Source organism: Cucumis melo, chromosome 4 (assembly GCF_025177605.1).
Source record: "Cucumis melo cultivar AY chromosome 4, USDA_Cmelo_AY_1.0, whole genome shotgun sequence".
NCBI classification, from domain to species: domain Eukaryota; kingdom Viridiplantae; phylum Streptophyta; class Magnoliopsida; order Cucurbitales; family Cucurbitaceae; genus Cucumis; species Cucumis melo.
In genome coordinates, this window is record NC_066860.1 from 15917759 (window position 1) to 15939200 (window position 21442).

Here is a 21442-nt window from a genome sequence, read left to right on the forward strand (position 1 = left end):
TCATTCACTTTAAAGGGCCCTTAGTAGAGGTTTGCATTTGCTTGAGACATTCATACCACTACTCTCAAAGAACCCATCTTTGAGGACTCTATTACGTACCGCGGAGTGGGCGCGGGAGATCTTCAATCCTTTCTTTCATCAGTGAAGGAAAAGGCTCGAGATCATGAGAGTAGAAGGCGAAAGGCATCCGTCCTAGAGGTCAGCGAAGGCACTCATGAGAGCAAAACGAGAGAATCCCAGTCGAGTGCTCGTGGCCTCAGCTTTTCCAATTTCAGATGAGAATGGCACACTGAACCTCCTCCCGGAGAATGACTGTCGACTGAGGCTTGTCCTACTCTTTTTTCATGTGGGTAAGGATTGATGTTCCTGATGGAGATGGAGCATATTACTACCTATAGTCAGGGAATGACTCCAGATGAGGCTTCTTTCCTTCCTGTCTACTCATTGACCTTGAATCTCAATCCCGAATTGGACTCCTTTATATGTCATTCTTTCATTGATGAACCTTTCACTATGTGCAGACTGGATGCGTACTCGCGTGATCGATGGATGGGGGAATTGCGTGAGAGAAAGAACTTTTCTCGATTAGTATGATGATAGTAATCTGTTGGTTCGTAGACAGTAGGACATGAGAACAAATTTTTGATAGTAATTGACTATTCAGATGGCGAATCTTGAATGACTAAGACTAGGTGAGAAAGAGGATAGGAATCTGTCTCGTTACCCAATAGGCTGCTGAGGCAGTTGGCTCTTGTTTCAGTAATAAAACTACCACGAACCGCTTTCTCTTTTTCTTGCTTTAGCGGTTAAAGCTCTTTGGAAGTTGAGTATGCGTCAGGTCTGTAGAATCATGAAAGAGTAAAATCTCTCTTTTTCAGTATGTTTGTTTTGGAGAGTCTTTGTAAAGCATTAATAAGAATGGGATCCCTGTAACCAGCCAGTCAGAACCAAGATACTCTCATGAATAGCTGACAAAAGTCGATCAACGGATCTAGTCTCCTGAAACCACTGAAGCAAAGAGAATCCAAGAAAGAAGAAAGAAGTAAGAAGGAGGTAAGCAAGAAGACTCAGCTTTCTTTGTCTACTTTCTTAATTGAGTGTAACGGGGAAGATCAAGAGGAAGACGACTTCCTGCTAGTATGAGTGAAGCTAGAACTCCGAAGCCCAATTAAACTACCACAGACTGGGGGTTAGGCCTCACGACCCACCAGATTGATTGACTTATGGGGCATTGTGACTGATCCACACACGCACGTAGATCTTTCTTTCCCTTTCTTTATTAGGTAGTTCAAGCTCGATGACGGGTTCTTGCATCCGTTGATGATTCTTTATGTCCTTGAAATGCTTGCTGCCTCAGCAGGACCATTCCCAAGTCAAATAGAAAGACTGAAAACTGGATTCCTGACTTCCCAACTATGGATCCCAAAAGGGACACATGCCTCATTAGCGGACTCATGAGAAGTTGAGGAGAGGACTCAGAATAGAGAAGTTGCGATAGGAGAAAGGAATTCTAGCTCGTACGCTATCACTAATCAGATATGATATGGATTTGAACTAAAAAGGAGTGGACGAAGACTCCCTATAGTTTTTCAGCCTTCCTCCTCAGCTTCTACACCAGATGGTAGATGGTCCTACTTTAGATAAAGCACTCCTTCCTAAAGAGGGGAAAAGGAAAGAGCCCACTATGGATGGCGACTTCCCTCCCTATGACCTCTGCGATGGATGAAGGCCTTTACCACTACGTGGGCACTGATGCATGCGTGGGGACGGATCATCTATGGGCTTCTATCGATGGCTTGGGTCGATCGTCTTCTCTTGTCGTAGAGTTGAGTTTGCACGTGTTGATAGCACAGCCAAAATAGAGGAATCGACTGAGTGAATATGAGTTTCAGTAGTCAACATCCTTTGAACCTTTCTCTCTGATCTTCTTTTCTGAATCTTACCTCATGCTAATCAAAGTCATAGTTTGACTGATTAGAAGCCAAGCAACTAAGATATAAGATAATATCGAAAAAAAAAAGAAGATGAAATTACATATGAGAAGGTCTTAATGCTTGTAAGATCAAAACAAAAGATTAGCCAAAGGTTTTGATGATTGTAAAGACTTTAGATTAGCATGTTTCTTACATAATAGAATATAGAAAGATCAGAGGCAGTACATAAGACTTCTTCGGAGGTTCAATCGTTTATGAGGAGTTCTCTTCTTTGTCAAAGTCTTTCCTCATCACGCAATATTCTTTGCATCTTGCCTATTCTCTTTTCTTCCTTTGTCGTAGGTTCTTAGTAAGGCTTAGTTCTTTAGTAGGTAGTCTTTTAATGCTTCTAACCTTGCCTCTCGTAGTAGTCCTCCGGAGCGTAGGAAGAAAGATGTAATTGAGTCGACATTAAGGTGCGATAGCGAAAGGACTGGAAAGGTGCGAAGGAAGTCATCAACTTTCTCGAAAAGACCAGAAGATAAAGGTGAGAAGGAGAGGAGTGCAAGAAAGGTGAGACTGAAGTTTGAGTTACGAGAGAGACTTGACTTAGAAAGGAGGGAGCCAAAACTAAGAAATTTCAGCGGAAGAAAGGTCACTAAAAGAGAAAGGTCCATTCCCAGTTGATTAGAGCAAGAACAAGACAGATTAATCTTTCTCCACGACTGTCAAACTCGATCGGGAGCCAGATAAGGAGCCCCAGGCGAAAGACCAATTCAGAGCAAGAACAGAGACTAGCCCTCCCTATTTATCACAATGAGAAGTTAAAGAGTCCCACTCCACGGTAGCATCCCGTCTAAGTAGGTTAGAAGGAATGAGCCCTTATCTGGTTGCCCACGTAGCCGTTGATAGGTCAAATAAGTCAATAGAGGTCATCCATGAGATCTTGCCGATGCATTAGAGGAATGTCTATCCCAATACTAATCAGTCTATGAAATATGCTGTTAAGATAGGGAGTGGAACTTTCTATATAGACGAGAAGAGGGTAGGCGATAGGAGGTGATGTCCCTGATTGAGTCGGGTTAGGGCGAGTTCATGCTAAGATAAATAGGAATGAGAAGAAGAATCAGAAGGAGGAAGAGCTAAAGAAGCCCACTGGTGGGTCTTAGGAAATGTCTTTGGCGTCACATTTCATCGCTTTAGGAACAAAAAGGACAATCGCCTTAGCCATTCGATCTTTCATTCTCAAAGATCGGATAGAAGTTTCTCTGATTTACTTCTTCTTTCCCCTTGTTCATATCCATCCTCCTTATTAGTTACGGGTTAGGAAGGAGAGGGGTGAAAGTGCTCGACTGAAAGGAGAGGGCCTTATTTGATGCGCCTGTGAACCTTTGAGCGGAGGAAATCTAAGCCTGTCAGCAATACGAAGGTTGGGTGGAAGGCCTGAACAAATCTTCATATCTTAATTAAATGCATACGGAGTCTACCTCAATTCTAGTTTTCCCAGCAGTAGGAGTACCACAAAGATTATAAAGGATCAAAGACGTTCACTCCTCTCTTTCTTGCTGCTGAGTTGACTCAGGGAAGGTATGAATACTCATATTTCCTTGAATAGGAATTCGTCTCGATAGTAAGCGGGAGGAAGCCTAGAGTAGAGTGATTTTGAGTGATCGTATGTGGGAAGCTGGATACTGAGTTGGAGAGCTCAGCTGTTAAGTTTCATAAGTAAGTTAGGGCTGCAGAGGCCGAAAGCAAGCGACTTAAGAGAAGTGCAGAATGAGAATAGGAGTCAACTCGAGGAACTTTACCGGAAGAGAAGAAGAAGAAATTGAATGAGATCTTTCATGATCCTTATCTTTCTTTGATTATAGCAATCGACAAATCTTCGCGGTCTTCGACGTTGCTCTTCTTTACGTATTAGTTCTTAGTCATATCGGATTATGACTTGAGAGGGCGAGACCGAAGTAATATTAAACTACCACGTACCGGTCTTCGAGTTTCTATTTGGAAGGGAAGGATGCAAACTCCAAAATACTAGGTGGTTTTGATGATTTGAAAAGACGAACCGGAGCGACGAAAAGTCTGAGAAAGATTACTATGGTGCGAAGCCAAGCGACTTAAGAGGAGTGCATAACACAAATGATTTTCTACTCGTTCGTCAACTCGACTCATATGTAATTGAGCGACCGATCTTGCTCTTTTGAGAGGAAAAGGCGATTACGAGGTTCTCTTCCCGCTTGATGCAATTATTCAAGTTTTAGGGTTAAAAATTGGTATAATCGACAAAATTACGGCAAAAAAATGATTTTCTTCCTTTTTTTATAGCATCTAATTTGATTTTCTTTTGACATTAAAAAAATTATTCAAGTTTGAGCTTAAAATTGATGCAATTATTCAAGTTTTAGGGTTAAAAATTGGTATAATCAACAAAATTACGGCAAAAAAATGATTTTCTTCCTTTTTTATAGCATCTAATTTGATTTTCTTTTGACATTAAAAAAAAGGATTGCAACCTATTTGGATGACATTGGAAAAAATGATTTTCAAAAATGATTTTCATTTTCTAATGTTCTTGTCCATATTTTCTAAAAATTACTTTTTTATACACAAGTGTGTGTCCGATTTGCTAGATACTTAAAAGAGTTTTATTTATGTGAGTTATGATGTTGTAGACGGATGAAGTTATTGGAAAACATCGTAGGGAGAGAGTTAACCAACTCAACTTTATCGACATTTCAAATAGGTAGACCAACCATTATTGAAGATAGTTAGCCAAACACCACTTAAGTTTTTGAAATGTAATATTTTTAGTGGTAAATTAAACAAAAGTTTAAAAGGATATTGAAAAGTTGATTAATTTAAGATTTTAAATATATTATTTTGATGGGGATATGAATTAAAATGAAAAGTAATTAAGGATTGTAACCATATATATTCATGGTAGATTGTTCACTCCGAAGATATGGTCACATACATACATGAACTTTGAGTTCGAGATTTAAGACTTCAACAAAATTGAACTTCAACAATTTTCAGAGAACGTGTTAGGATCACTCCGGAGGAAAAGGTGTTTCATTGGAGAGGGAACATAAAAAACTTACCAATTAAGAATGCAAAGTTTTGTGGAAGGAAAGAAAGCACACCTTTTTCAGACATTGCTCTGATGCAAGCCATTGATGTTGCTAGGTCCAACCTCGTCATTGCTTCCTTTCCCCTTTTTTCTTCTTTGATTTAAAGCAGGTAATATGTGAGCAACAAATCTAGAGACTTGCAGGGTTGTGGTAGCAGCTGCAGGTTGTGGATTCCTGCTTTCAACGATATGCTTTTCAACAGCGGTAGGTTTTGGGAAATGTTTGGACCTTTTTGTTGCTTTTCTCATGGATGATTGGTATGCTAATTAGCTGATAAATAATTAAAGGAAGATATATGAAATCGTTTTCCAATTAATAAAAAAATGGGAGATTTATATGACAGTGGGATTTTTGCTACAAAGAATCATGATTTCGAGTGTTTGGTTCTTACTATAATTTGTATTTGATTTATTGATTCATTCACGATTTGAGAGTAAATGTGTTCCCAATAAATGATTCCCACTTTATGTCATATTAAGTTTCTTATTAATTAAAATTATTGCATAATTAATAAATATGATATTAACACAATTTTTCCCATTTCTACTGATCATTTTTACTATTTTAGAGTATCATTTATCGATTTTCAACCTCAATTCTCTATTTCACAAACAAAAATACTTTGTTAACAGTGTTTTATATCTATTTGATGCTCTGTATAGAATATATATACATAAATTTACCAAATAGTAATTACCAATGATGTCAACATTTCTAATTAAGCATATAACAACATTTCTAAAAATGCAAATATAACAAAATCTATTAATGATAAACTCTTTTGTTGAGAGACTCATATCGCAATATGGTTTTCATGAATAGACTAAAAGAATTGGATTTAAATTTTATATCTATTGAACAGAAGAACCGAGAAATGAATATTCCTCTAAAAAATACCATATTCCAAAATCAATAGATGCTAGAAATTAGAATCTTAAAAAGATGCATACTTCTCCCCTTGCGTTAAATCAAGCGTTGAGATGGAATTTCATGTTATATATTAAATCTTAAGATTTAAATTGTATCTCTTCTATATAAATCTTAAAAGTCAATGACAAATATGAATGTTCTAGACGAATTAACTAGAAGTGAGGATCAAAAGTGTTATGAGTATGCCAATAAAAATGAAATTAGCATTGAAGTGTACTCCAAAGTAGATAGGGTTTGATCCAAACTAGACAATGATATAAGAATCACATAAAGTATTAAAAAAGGCACAGAGACTATGTTCCAATCGGCGCTTGTGGAGAGGGTATTTGGGCTTTGTGGGTTTTCTTTAGATTTCCCCTCTTTCGATTTCCCCCATGTATTGATTTTCTCTTTGATCTTACAAATATTCCCTATTTTCAATTTTCCATTGTTTTTGCCGTCCAAATTTTAGGGGTTTTAATAACTTTTTTTTTGTAAGGGCTATCCTATGAAGCAATAACAGGGGAAGTTTGTTGTAGTGATATCAAAATAAACCATTTAATCTTTAGAATCCTAACAAGCACTACAAGAACATACAACATTTAGTAGCTAAAACGTCACTAGGACTATAGCTGTATCTGCATAGCTAAAACATCACTTGCACTTCTCCGCAGTTCCAACACCTCTGATATTTTGAGAGTAAAGTTTTTAACACCACTAACAAGCAAAGAGGTATGAAAGAATATTTACCAAGAGTGGGTTAATGAACTCAGTAGCAAGAAAAGCTCAGGCATAGTCATTTCATCGATTACTGAAATATCACATTTCCATTTTTTCCCGTTCTAGCTTATATGGACCCCCCCTCCCAAAAAAAATAAAAACAAAAATAAAAGACAATTCCCTTGGTCTCTTCAGTACCCATTTCTTGTTTTCTGATTCAGAATAAATTTAAGAAATAAAACTTCTTCCTCAAAGTTATTGGAAGAACATTTGACTCAATATGGCCTACTCTTTCAGGTAGGCATGGGGCTTCCAAGGAGAGAAAACTAAATATCATTTGGCAAACTGTCAACTAGAAATGTTCTCCAATTAACAATCCTTTGAAAGTTGTATCTGTTTCCTTTTCTCTTTCACCTGGCATTAAGCTACTGGGTGTTAGTGAACTTATTGGCTTCAAAGTTAAAGTTTAAAGGAGGGAGGAGTAGAAATGGAAATGTAAGTTGTAACATCTAAGAGTTAGTATAGGCTGTAAGTATTTATAGCATGTGTGTGTATTTTTTTGCTTTTTGAGTAAAAGAAACATTTGATTGATAATATATAGTGGGCGTGAGATTTTTGGGTAAAAGAAACATTTGATTGATACTTCATAGAAATCTGGTATAGACAAACAAATATAAAGGCAAATGAGCAACCAAACAGCAAGCTGTGCAACAATTGCACATTTCTTATACACCTTCATTCTTCTGAAAACTTTTGGATTTTTAGTAGTGATTTATTAACAGCACAGTAACAAAAATGCAGTCACCTAGCTTTAGGGTGTGAAGATAACAAACCTTTTTCCTAGCGCAACAAAAGATTACATGATTCTATGATTAACCTGATCAACAATGAAGTTATAGAAATAGACAATTTCTAAGGTGAAATTAATTAACAACAATCAGTTAGAGCTCCTGTCTTCCTTCAATTACATCATGTAAATTCCACATGTACACTGAAAGGCATCAAACATGCTACTTTTGGTAAAGAAAAAATACGGTGATTAAGATTAAGAATACAGTATGCCATAGATTATGTTAGGGGTTTCTACTATTTGTAGACAAAAAAAATGCAGCGAAAATAGCTAAACTAAATTTCGGGGATGCAATGCAATGCCATCAAAGCTTTTATCGACTTTGAATCAATCTACTGCTATGAACTTGAGAAGAGGATCTCCTAAAACTGCCCACATGAACCAATCTACAGCGAAAGATAACATATAGTTTCACTTGACCATATAACATTTTATAGCAATTCACAAGTTTTGCCCGAAACCGCCTACATGTAAAATTCATAGATAAACACTTGCATTTTTTATCTTTAAGTGAACCATTTGCATTTGAAACCCAATTTAAACTCTCAATAATCTAGCCCAGAGAAACTTAAAATATAACATCAAGTTTCACTTGATCATACAACATTTCATAGCAATTCAAGATTCAGGCCTCCAGCATAATCAACAAATTGGCAATTGTTGTTGAGCGTCAAACTAACAAGTAAAAACAAGAAAATGTAGGATTCATAAGTTCATTACCTAAAACCGAAACCTAAACTATTATTACCTCTGTCTTTGGACTTTTAGCTCAGATACTTGATGGGTAAAGACTATTCCCCGATGTTCAAAAGATCTCATCGAGCTGGGATTATCAAACATCATCAAAGCATAAAGACTAGCCATCAAAACCAATTAATTAGTGAAAAAAGAAAAAAAAAAGCATTAATAAACTGTTACCAATTTAAAACAGATTTGAAAAGCGTAAAGTAGAGAGAAGTGGAAAACAATGTAAAAGAAAATCCAAAAATGGACTTTATGCTCATATATTTAATGGGTAAAGACTATTCCCTAACGTACAAAAGGTCTTATCGAGCTGCAATTATCGAACATTTTTAAAGCATAAAGAAAATCCATCAAAACGAATTAGTTAGAGAAAAAGGAAAAAAAATTAGGCATTTATAAGCTGCTGCTAATTTAAAACGAATTTGGCAAGCAAAATGCAGGGAGAAGTGGAAAACAACCCCAAAAAGACTCAAAATCTGGACTTTATGCTAAGATATTTTATGGGCAAAGACTATTCCCCGATCTACAAAAGGTCTCATTGGACAAAAACACAGAGAAGTGAAAAACACTAGCAAAGTAATCTGCAATTTGCACATAGTAATTATAGAAGTAGATTGGTGCTAAGTTCCAATAAAAGCTTAAAACAAAAGCCACATAAAAAGCATTCAAAACAGTTTATCAAAGAAACAAAAATATTAATACAACACACAGTTGGATGAATGCATTAGAATTGTTTTGCAATTAATACAACACACAGGAGATGCAACAACTTACATACTCTCTTTCTCCATGATGTTCGAAGCACTTTGTGAGGATTTCTGAGCAACCAATTTGTGAGTGACAAAATAAACTTTTAAAATAATTTATAAGAATGTTTTACTAGTGATATCTTAAACCATGTTTTGAGAAATGTATTTGAACTTACTGATTTCTGTAGAGATTTGCAAAACATGTGTCGCCACGTGCCCGAGACGACGCGGAGCGACCGACGATCTCAAAATGGTTAGTTTTAAAACAAAATAGCAGCCGCCACCAATCCTTTTTATGATGTGGTTGGATACTGAAATAAAGTAAAAAATTTTAAATAAATCATAAAAAAATGGTCTGCGAAAACTAGAGTTGAGTTGAGTTTGGGAGTCATTTATGTATGTGAAAAGTGTTAGCTACCCACAACACCCTCTTAGAAAATGGTGGCCAAATTTTAAACCTTGAATTGAAAATATTCTTTAATTTTAAAAGAAAGCACAATGTCTTATTTTACCTCTCATTACTCTAATATTTGAAGCAATTATCTCGTAAAATAAGTGGAGAGCATTCCATCAATTAGGCTATATTGGAAAAAAAATCTTCTCACCTCAAGAAAGTGAGAAATTAGTACAATTTCTCAAAATTTGTCATAGGAATAGCCTTCTAATAAATATATTTTTTAAAAACATTAATTAAAATCATTTTTTTATCAAATCTTGGACTTTTAAAGATGTGATCCCTCACCTCAAGAATTCTAAGAAATCAGACTCCCAAATTTTGTTTAAGAAAAATTGTAAAAGTTATTACAAAAGATTGATTAAGAAACCTTATAAAATTTGAAGAACATAAAAAATTATAACATTAAAAAAATTCTAAATGATTTAAAAAGAAAACTTTTGCGAAAGATTTTAAAACTAGGAGAATTTTAAATTATAAGGATTTTAAAACATTGAAAATTTTAATTAGAAAGAGTTAGAAAATTTTAAATAGAAAATAAAATGAGTCTTAATAAGAAATTTTAGATAAGTAGAAACTAGTAGAGAAGCATCATAACAAATTATGCAAACATAAAATAACATATTGAGATTTTAATAAAAACATATTGGAGATCGATCTCGAACTTTCAAATAATCGATTTCCTCACCTAAAAAATTCTAAGAAATCGGACTCCCAAATTTCCTAGATTTCGTTGTCGAATATCTTTTTTTAAAAAAGAAAAAATAATTTAAAATATTAACAAACTTAAACAATTATTAGCAACAACATATTAAATTGACCATAAAATAGGAGAAAAAATAAAATATTAAATAACATATAAAAGACAAGAACATATTAAAGAAGTAATTATCAAGATGAGAAAATATTAAAGAGCAATAGATAATGGTATAAAAAAAAGCATAAAAATGCTAATTGAAAAGAAAAGTAAAGATACAACATATAGATAATAAAGCTTAAAAATCAATTAACAAATTAAAGACATAATTATAAATAAAAAAGAGATAAACAACAAGGTAGGAAGAAATATGTAATAAATAAATAAATAATTATAAAAGAAAAGCTCACAAGTTAATAAATAAATAATTATAAGAGAAAGTAAGGTAGAGAAGTAAGAAGAAGAATGATAAGCAAATATTTAATCATTTAGTCTTCCTTTTTTCTTTTTCTTTTTTTTTTTTTGTTTTGCATTTTTTTATGGAAGCTTAAAGAAAGATAAATAGAATAATGAGAATAGTAAGAATAAGAAAAAAAATAAAGAACTTTGAAGAAAAAAATAAACAAAATAAGAAGAAGAAGAAGAAGAAAGAAAAGAAGGAAAGATTAAAATCTCAACACACTAAACTCACTTATTGTTTGAGGTGTGGATCATGGGGACCAAAACCCTACCACTCACCTCCAACTAAGTTAAAGTTTTTTGTATGTTGGATTCTTGACATTGTAAGGAGAAAGATATAAGGGGTTGCTAGAAGAGAAAATAAAAGAGATGTTGTAGATTTTTTTTTTTTTTTAAGAAGATATGAAGGTTAAGGGAAGTAAAGAATATGGAGATTAGAGATTTAGATAAAGAAGAGAGAATGTGAAGGTTGTAAAAATTTCTAGGTTTTTTGTGGATGAAAAAGAGATTATTTATAACCAAAAATGCTTCTTCAAATGGCTAAAAATTCAAAATGGCTAGTGCTTTTTTTTAAAAAATTTGACAATATACCAACTTTAGCATTTATATCAAAATGGCATGGGGCCTTTAATAACAAAAATTAAATTCAAAAAAGTTACCATATTTGGTATTTCTCCACCTATCTTAGTTAGACTGACTAATTGAATTAGTTACTCTACCCAAACTACCCACAAAACTATAAAATAATTAAATAACACCCTTTTTTTAAGAAAAATGTAGTTAATCACAAAATTAAAAATAAGCCAAATTAAGACAAAAATTAATCTAACAATTAAATTGATTTTAAATAAGGCCAAACAAAATTAGATGGCTACAACATGTATGTTAAAATGTTTGAAAGTTGAACTCATGATTAAGTAAAGCATGGATTTAAGCTGGTTTTCCAAAGTTAATGTTATGTTAAAAGCATGTTTATGACTATGTTATTTGAAAGTAAGACTTTGTCTTCAACCAAGTTTTCAAGCACATTTTTATAAATATATGCCCGTATGTTATATGTACTCTCTTTATGGTCCTATGTACAACTTCGTTACAGATGGAAGGTTGGCGAGCCTATCAGGAAATGTATACTTTGTTGTGGCTTTGAGGAGAAATATACAGTGAAAATTGTACCCTGTGTTTGTCTTTTGACAAAGAGGTGTTTTGACGCCTAAGCTGTCTTTCCACGATGAGGTGTTAGTACTGCCTAGACTTATGCAAAGAACGGGTTGTGAATTTATGATCAAGAATGATCTATTAAATGTCATCGAATGTTTTAAGTTCGAGTATCATGTCTTTCAAATGATTTCGAAAATCTTGAATGTTTCTATAAGTCAAGGATTTATGCTTAACTGTTTTAGAAAGCATGTCTTATAAAAATCGTCTCTTACTAAGTCTTTCGACTTATCCTTTCAAATCATTTCTCACTTTTTAGATATGGGTTGTGCATTCCCAAATGTTGGGCGTACTGTTGTCGGGCCAACCAATTATTAGAAATTGTTAAGTCATTTTGAAAGTTAGTTTTGACTCTGTAAGAAAATTTTAGGATGAGCATGTCTATGTTTATTGTTAAAGTTTCAATGCTATAAGTTAGTTTAGTAAAAAGGTTATTGTCATGTTTAAAGCTTCTGCTGATGTATCTCAATAGTCGCAACTAGTGGTCTAAGTTATTAGTAAAAGCATGTAGCTTGTATTGTTGTTCCTTTCAAGCATGCATTCGTGTTGTGACTACTAGTTAAGTTAGATAGGTTAGTCGGTTGGTGAGTTTTGTCAAGGTATGGCAATCCTTACCAATCCTCGTACCCCTTTCAGAGCTAGGTTAGAGGTTCAGGAAAGGAGCTCCAAGAGAGGGTGTGACAACAACACCATCCCATTGGAGTATGCAATGATGATTTATTGCATTATAAAGTAGATGGTAGTTAACCTTAGCGCCATAATAAGAAACTTCTTCTCTCTTAGATGGAAGCACCTAAAGTTGTCATGTCCTCCCCCTACACCATTAAAGCTCTTTGTCTGAAAGTAGTTTATGAGTTTTTAACTTTTCTACAAGCACTCGTTCTTAGCGATGTATGTTTTCAGGCGACTCTCAACCAAACCATAACACTCCATCAAAATAAAGAAGAGAGACGCCTTAAAACCCAAAATAAAGTTAAGGAAGAAGAAAAGAATTCCGGAGAAGAAAAGGCCTCTTCGCCACCACCACTGTTCAAGAGGAAAAAGGTCCATCTTGGTGCGTCTAGCTTGCAGAAAATGGAAAAGGGATGGAAGCTAGGTGCAACCATCAATCCTAAACCTCTAGCCATCCTACTCTCAAACACTCCTATCACCTCCTCCAAAATCCAAATCCTTCAGTCCTCCTCCTCCTTATACAAAAATTCAACCCCCCTATCAATCATACCAATATCCTCCACCTTTCATTTTCATATAATCCAACTCTCCTAGGCCTCCCCCCTCCCTTTATCAATCATACCAACATCCTCCACCTTTCACTTTCCCATAATCCAACTCTCCTAGGCCTCCCCCCTCCTCCCTTTATCAATCATACCAACATCCTCCACCTTCCACTTTCCCATAATCCAACTCTCCTAGGCCACTATCACCTATGTTGCCTATATCCTCTCACAACTTTCTGAATCCCCCATCATCATAAAATATCCTTCAACTCACGACCTGACCTTAATAAGCCCTTACTTGATCAAAAGTGCATTGTTAGCCAAAGAAGAACTCCTTAACCCTAAGGAAGATCTACAACACGTTCCTCCCCCTTCGTACACTGCTATACATATTTTCAAGAAGAAAGACGTGCATCTCGCTTGTAAACCCTAAAATCCAAGAATCCCTAAGTCATCTAAGGAACTAAAGAGGAGATTAGAGGTTAAGGTCAGGAAAAAGATGGTTTAAGATTGTTTAGTTGTCAATAAGTCAAATGTGATGTGGGGATTTAAAACTTTGAGAGAAAAATGGTGATCAAAGGATTTTGAAATTAAACAAGCAAAAATAAAAATATGTTGGGATAACTAAAGCACAATCTATCTAACTAAGAATCATCAGTTTCACAACATAATAAAATACATAGATATTAGGTATCACTTCATTAGAGAAGAAATTGAGATAAGAGAAATCGAAGTTGTCAAGATCCATACCTCGGGCAATGCTTCAACATGCTAACCAAGTCGTTTAGAGAAAATAAAATTCATATGATGCCTTGATATAATCGAATTTGAACTACTTGACAAATAGACCAAAGTAGCGATTTCCATGTTACTTGTAAAGGTGGAGAACGAAAAGAAATAAAAACAAAATACATATTTTCTGATGTAACCATCAGGCTCATTGTCGAAGCATATCCTTTAAATTTCTACATACAAAAGAAGTCAGGAGTGAGGTTGAGAGAGATTTATTTTGTAAAATTCATCATAGATTGAAAAGCAACAAAGAAGATAAATCCTAGCTAGACCAATTAACCTCTATAGTTTTTTCTTCTTTCCCAAACCTAAACTTTTCTTATCAACATTTGGAATAATTTACTAACAATCTAATATTTGGAAGTAACCTAAACCCCAAATATTATTTGATCAACAAAGCATTTGATCACAGATTATCATTTGAAATTTATTTTCAAATATTAGATTGTTAATAAATTATCTTCATTGTTGATAAATTAACCTTTAGGTATGAGTGAGGTTAGGAAGGAGAGGTTCAAAGCTCATTTGGAATAATTTATTAATAATCTGCCCCTGGTGCTGCTCCGGCGTGCCATGCAAGACCTGGTGCTGACCTCTTCGATTTTGACCCAAGAGAAAGCCTAGGGCTATTTGATGATTCCAGGAGATTACCCGATTGTGAGAGTTCAGTATGGCTACACGCCCATTGAGAAAGGGGCTGAGGGATTTGTGGAACGTGGTGGGCTAGAAGCCATTTTCAAACCAACGGGGTCGCTTTTCGTGGGTGAGGTTGAAAGGCCAACCCAGAAGGCCAACAAGAGAAAGCTTAGAGAAGGAAAACCTAGCCTCAATGGACAAAGACTTGAAATAATCCAAGAGATCTCTTCTGAAACTTCTCTCATTCTTATTTATTATATGAATCAATATCTTTATTTATCACCAAAATACTAGGGAACTGAATACCTATCCTTTCCAGTCCAGGGGATTCTCTCTCGGGAAAAAGTAGAGCTGAGCACCTCTCCACCCCGTGGGAGTCTTGCATATTCTAACCTTCCTTTATGGGATTCTCGCCTCAGTTCCTCCTTTACCTGATCGTGGGAGTGAGTGGGCCTAGGAAAGAGGGAAGAATGAGGTCTTGAGAGATTGAATATGACTGAGAATTCTATAAAGAAGAATTCTGTCTTTCGAAGGGAGCCATTGGCAAGAAGTGCAGTCTTAGGTCCATAATGAGATCTGAGGGTGGGCACAGAATCCGCTGAGAAGGTGCTAATCTATCTCCTCCTTTGGGATTAGAAAAGGTCTTCTTACTTAGTGGTCTTCACTCTGCTCTCATCTCTTACCAGCAGATCTCATAAATTGTACAAAAAAATATTGTTTATAAAGAAATCCTTTTTTGATGTATGCAAGTCTTACATTTATATTCTTATATTTTAATTTAATTATTATAACTTCTTTTCATGTACATTTAATTCTATTACATTTTGAATTTTCTACCTTTAAATTTAACACGACCTAAACATATACATGTAATGTTTACTATAATCTAAATCTACGCATTATACGTATCTTTTACTAGTGTATTAAAAAGCTCATGTCGCATGAATTTTTTAATATTGTACTTGGATAATAATAATTTGTGTTATGAAAAATTCAATGAAGTGATATTTTATGTTTGTTTGAAATTTCGCAGCAATATATATAGTATGGATCGTGAAAGTTTAAGGACTAAAACTGATTTTTAATTTATAATGTAGTAAAGATTATTTGACATTCTAAAAAATGTAAGAAAAAAAGGTTCATAGGTCAAAATCTAACACTTTTATCCTGTTTGCTCCATTTTAGTCCTTGAGATAACAAAATCGTTGGTGACTTAATGGAATATAGATTAAATAATGAATAAACAACTTTTTTTTTTTTTGAAGAATTTATTCTTTTGGACTTGCTCTCTACTTTGGTTGATTTTGAATTGAACTCTCAAATTAGCTTCTCTACTCTCTAGCTATCTTCTTCCTATTTCCATTCATTTTTTAAAGAAAATGAACTTTTTGTCCAATTATAGACCTAAAATAGTCACATTATTAATATATTTTAGTTTAAAATTAGTTTAGTGTTCATTCTATTCGGTCTTCTATTTAGTTCACATTCCCCTTATTTTTTCATAAGAATTAAAATTGTCAAGAATAAAGTATTTATACTTTGAAACATAGCAAGAACCGAATAGAAACTAAACTCAAAATTTACGAACCAAAAAAGTATTTTTTTTTTTCTCTTATTATTTTACAATAAATGTCACATAATCCTAAAAATCAGCTTTAGTCCTTAAACTTTCACAAAAGTAACAATTTGACTTTTACTATATTTAAATTGTATATTAATTTAGTGTTAAAATTTAATGAGTTTTCTTTCATAAATAAATCGATAAACTAATTAGAGATGTGAAACAAAATTTTACAAATTTGAAAATGCAAGTGCCAAATTGGTACAGGGGCCGAGAGTTTTTAACATAGGTTATATCATACATAACTTCCATTTAACAAAAAAAAATAATTGAATGTGTAACATGAAATACAATCAAAGTCAATATTGACTCAGATAATTTAATACGTACATAAAAGATAAAAAGAAAGTCTAAAATTGATTTTTGGAATAAAGGGATAAAAAAACTTTGAAATACGACCAAATTGAACATATATCTTAAGATGTTGGACATAGGCATTATTAGGTTATTAAAAAGAATGAATGTGAAAACCTTTGGTTTTCACCAAATTCTAATTTGACCACCTATACACAAAGAACTCTTTATTTTCTCCTTCTTTTACCTCTCATTCTTAACAAATCAACAACCTAACCTTCCTAAAAATGAAACAAAAAACGTTTTTTTTTTTAATATATAATTTTCTCTTACTAATAGGATATATAAAATGCTAATCAAATTACATGGGTTAGGTTTCTAGTCATATTCAAAAGTTTAAAATTTAGGTTCTTTTTTTTTTTTTTTTTTTTTGTTAGGAATTTTTTAAAAGGGTACATGATCACAACTCAGTTTTATTTGTTTTTGTTAGTGAGTTTATTTGAAAGTCCACGAATTAGGTTTTTATAAGAGAATAAAATTTAAAAGTTTTGTTAGTAATATATGCTTAAATTAAGACAGTGTAATAATAGAGGTTCTGAAAATAATTAACAGAATTTAAAATTAAAAGGACACGTGATTAAATTAAAGGTGCATTGAAAAGCAAATGATTTTTTTTTTTTTTCATTTTTGTAAAATGATAAAAAAGACACCCAACTAAAAAAACAAACCATTATTTTTCCAATAGTAATTTAGTGGATCTAAAATATTTTTCTAAACCAAGCATTAATCAATTTTAAATGGTGTAAATTACGATTACTTTTTCTAAACCTAATTTTACAAAAACAATTATAGTTAGGAACATGGATGAACCATTTTACATAGGAAACTTTGATGAATGTAACAAAATATCAAACTATTTACGTTTCGTATAACAAAGCTCGTAAAGTTAGTTATTTTTTAAATATTTCAGGTTTATCTTTTCCTTTTTCTTCTTTTCCTTGCGATTTCTTTCATCGTCTTCCTCCTGCGATTTTTTTCATTTTCTCTTTTCTTCGCCAGCGATTTTTTTCCATCATATTTCTTCTTTTCCTCTTCTTTTTTTATGCTACAATTTCTTTCCATCGTCTTTCTTTTTTCCTAATTCTTTTTTTACGTTGTTTAATCTTTCCATTGTATTTCTTCTTTTCTTTTTTCTTCGCTGCGATTTCTTTCCATCGTCTTTCTTCTTTTTCTCTTCTTTTTACGTTGTTTAAATTTGGGTAACCAAATCTAAATATTATGTATAAAGAATTTTGAAAAAAAAAATCATTTAGATTGGAGTAGCCGATCATGTAAAAAGATAAAAAATCGTGTATAAAGAATCTTAAAAAAAAATCATTTAAATTGGAGTAGCCAAATGTAAATGATGGTGTAAAAAAGTAAACGATTGTGTAAAAAAAATAAATTTTCGTTTAGAGAAATCTAAACGATCGTGTACCAAAAGAATTAAAAAAATCGTGTACCAAATTTTGAAAAAAAAAATCATTTGTCCCAAAATCTGAACGATCGTGTAACCAAATTAAACGTAATCAAATAAAACGATAATGTAACAAAATTAAACTTAAATTGTAGTCATATCTAAATGATCGCGTACTAAACAATAACCAAATCTAAACGATCACAAATATATTATGTGTGCGTTGTTGATGGCGTGATTGATAGGGTATTTTTTATATTTTACAAGGTGGACCTCTTGATTTTTTCCATTTTCGAAATTATTCTATACTGTGTAAATATTTTGCCTTTTTACATACATACATATATATATCCAAGTATTAATGAAAATATTGTAACTATGTAAATAACTTTTTTTTTAAATCTATTTCATTTTGTTTTCTTAGAGAGGTGTAACAATATTCACTCTTACACATTCAATTTCATTAAATTAGATATTGTATTTTTGATTGAAAAACTAGTCCAATCTATATCATAAATTTAAATAAGTATCATAATTTTACTCTATGATAAATTTTAGAAGATCAATTGTCCATGTTTTTTCTCTTTCTTTCCTTTTTCTTTTTCTTTTTTTTCTTTTGTTTTCTTTTTTTTTTTCTTTTTTTTTTTCTTTTTTCTTTTTTTTTTTCTTTTTTTTTCTTTTTTGCATGTACGTAAATCTGATGAATGTCAAACATATTTCTAAAAAATTAATAAACTTAAAAAAACAACACTAAAACTGGACTTTTGACTTTTGTTGAAATTTATGAATTTTCAAATACTTATTCAATTGATTGTTTGTGAACTAATCAAGCTTAGGCTTAATTAATGAACGAAGTTAAAACTAATAGAAAAATTACTATTTGCTAAATGTAGTGTGTAAAAAATTGAGGTAAAAAGCTAAGTGCATGAAATTGAAAATTCGTAGTGAAAAAGCCTATGCGAATTTTACCCCTTCCTTTCAATACGAATTTATGAACAAAAAAATATTTCAATAACTATCAAAACATATTCAATCATTTAAAACAAAAGAAAAAATGGTGAAACTCTGTCTTTGTTTCAATTTATGAGTTAATTAAATACATACCTATCAGTAACATTAACGATTGATACGCATATAACAATCAGATTGAAAAAAAAAATTGATATTAGTAATAGTTTTTACTAATAATCGATAAAATGATTCATATATTTAATATTTTTTTAAAAAAAAAGATAGTACATTCTGAGGTGTATTGTTCTCAAAATTTGATGTTTATATTAACTTAAATCCTAAACTGTTGAGAAGTAAATTAATTTAAACACTAAAAATAGTTTATAACTTTCTATTGATTTCATTTAGAATCAATATGTAATCACTCAAAAAATTATTATTAGTTTTAAGTGAGATATCTTTAAAGTTTATAAGTATAAATTATTATTAATTTTCAGAGTAGATTTTTTTAAAGAAGGAAAAAGAAAAAACAAACTAACAGACAAGCGACGGAAACAACACAATTCATTATTTCATTTTTCTTATGAAAAGTAAATAATTTGTCTTTTTTTTTATAATTTTCTTTTTTAAAAATTTAATGTCAGAAGTAAGAGATTGAGATATTTGATTATTGATTCATATTATAAATTTTTACCTCATAAACAGATCTTAAGTCAAAAAATAAAAACTATACCTTCTTTAAAACTATAAGATTTGTGAACTATTTTTAGAATTTAAGATTGCGAATCATTTTAAAATAAATTATGTTATTTATTATGAGAAGAAAGAGAGTATTTTAAAATTTAAAAAAATCATGTTGAACTAAAAAGGATCCAACTTTAGGGGTAATTATTTGAATTAAAACTTGTATTAATAAATTCTATAACATTCTTTTTCTTTTTTTGGGTACTGTTACATTGATACACAAAACTTTATTTACATTCATTTTAAATCTTCGCCATTCTAAACAAAGTAAAAAAAAAAAATTAAAGAAAAGTAGTGTATTGAAACTCTCCCTAGCCATATAAGTAAATAAACAATAGAAGCCTTAGTAATTAAACGACACAATTTTTTGGAAAGAGAAAAAAAAAAAAAAAAAAAAAAACCTTTTGTTAAATGAAATGAAAAGCATTTAATTGGTACCTGTTGTAATGTGAAGATGAGGATGGAGAGAGAAGCATAGAGTTGAGAGAAGAAGATGAAGCAATATTCCACATATGATATAACACGAAATTAAATGCAACTTTGCATAATTGAGAATATAAAGACATTTATGTATATGAACAAAGTTACAAAAACGCAAGTCATGACGAATCTTCCTACTTTTCCATTTACATTCACTTGGTCAACGGTTATTATATTTTTATATATATAAACTCCAAACAATCTTGTTATCCAAAAGTTGAAAAAATAAAGTACTTTCTTTGATTTGTTTACTTAACCAACCTAAATTTTAGATGATTTAATTGTTATGGGATGTCATATATTTTGATTTTTATTAACAGAAACTAAAGTTTATGACCTCTGAAGGAAGAAGAAACATCTTAGCTATTGGAGTTGGTAGATGATGACAAACGTATTCAAGTTTAATTATATAGGTCAACTTAATTGGTTAGGATGATTACGCGTAATTTTTCTACAACTGTTTAGAACAATGGTTTTAAATGGTAAAACTATTAAAAATAAATATTTATAAATCTAGTAAAATTTCAATGTCAATCTGTCAATGATAAATAGTGATAGACAGTAATAATTTATTATATTTATAAATGTTTTGAGAATGTTGGAAACTCTATTCAAAATAGTGAGGCTTTAAATATTTGAAACGGTGTTGAATTGGATTGGAGACGTAATTGCCAACTTTCATCCCAATAATCCAAATTATCGTCAAAGTAACACATGCAAATTAATAGATTCGAAAGAAAACAAAAAGATAAAGATTATTAAATGGTTCCCAATTGCCCAGATAAAACAAAAAAGAAGATGAATAATTTTAAAATGAAAACAGGACCCATTAAGAAAAGAAGAAGAGTCTACCTTAATTGACTGTCCATTCCATGCACTTCCCTCTATTATATTATACTGTCTCCATTGGGTGGCTTGACCTTCACCAACCATTTCCTTCTCTTTTTTTTTTTCTTTTTCTTTTTCTTTTTCTTTTTTCTATATGATTTTTAATAAAAATGGAAAAGAAAAAAGAAAGTAAAACGTGATACAAATCACTACGTTTGCTAATTATTTAATAGCAAATGAAATTAGTACTTTTATTTGGACTGATTAGTTGGTTTTTAGCCTCCAATAATACGTTTGATAATTGAGGGACTTTTTTACTAATAATCTTATCGATGATTAAAAATTATGTCCAATTTGACTACTGGATCCAATAATTCCAAGAACAACCTATATTATACAAAATCCAAGAATATGCTTTCTTTCTTTAAAAAAAAATTTATTATCTTAATCAACGTAACACATTTTGTTATCTTTTGGGATATTAATAAATGTGGTGGGGGAGCTATATCACTCTCATAAACATATATATATATATATATATATATGATTACTAATTGTAAGTGTATGAATGAAAAACTAAAA

General features: G+C 31.9%; 1 protein-coding gene and 1 non-coding gene across 5 annotated transcripts; both read right to left on the reverse strand.

Moving 5' to 3' along the window:
- Nucleotides 1-6814: 6814 nt before the first annotated feature.
- On the reverse strand, nucleotides 6815-20088 carry LOC103489966 (uncharacterized). 4 transcript variants are annotated; one of them, XR_537776.2, is made up of 4 exons: nucleotides 19991-20086; nucleotides 9042-9327; nucleotides 8272-8346; nucleotides 6815-7087 (listed from the first exon to the last, which is right to left on the reverse strand). XR_537776.2 is itself a non-coding variant. In XM_008449326.2 (4 exons), exons 1-4 carry the CDS (start codon nucleotides 20062-20064, stop codon nucleotides 7084-7086), a joined length of 288 nt encoding a protein of 95 aa, XP_008447548.2. In that variant the 5' UTR covers nucleotides 20065-20080; the 3' UTR covers nucleotides 6815-7083. The 4 variants fall into 4 exon arrangements, 3 of the variants coding, with proteins under 3 accessions (XP_008447548.2, XP_008447546.2, XP_050940320.1); XM_008449326.2 differs by having other exon boundaries at nucleotides 9193-9327; nucleotides 19991-20080; XM_008449324.2 differs by having other exon boundaries at nucleotides 6815-7098; nucleotides 9193-9327; nucleotides 19991-20080.
- LOC127143816 (small nucleolar RNA snoR69Y) lies at nucleotides 8285-8379 on the reverse strand. Its single transcript, XR_007820556.1, has one exon. It is a non-coding gene; the product is annotated as a small nucleolar RNA snoR69Y (small nucleolar RNA).
- Nucleotides 20089-21442: the final 1354 nt, after the last annotated feature.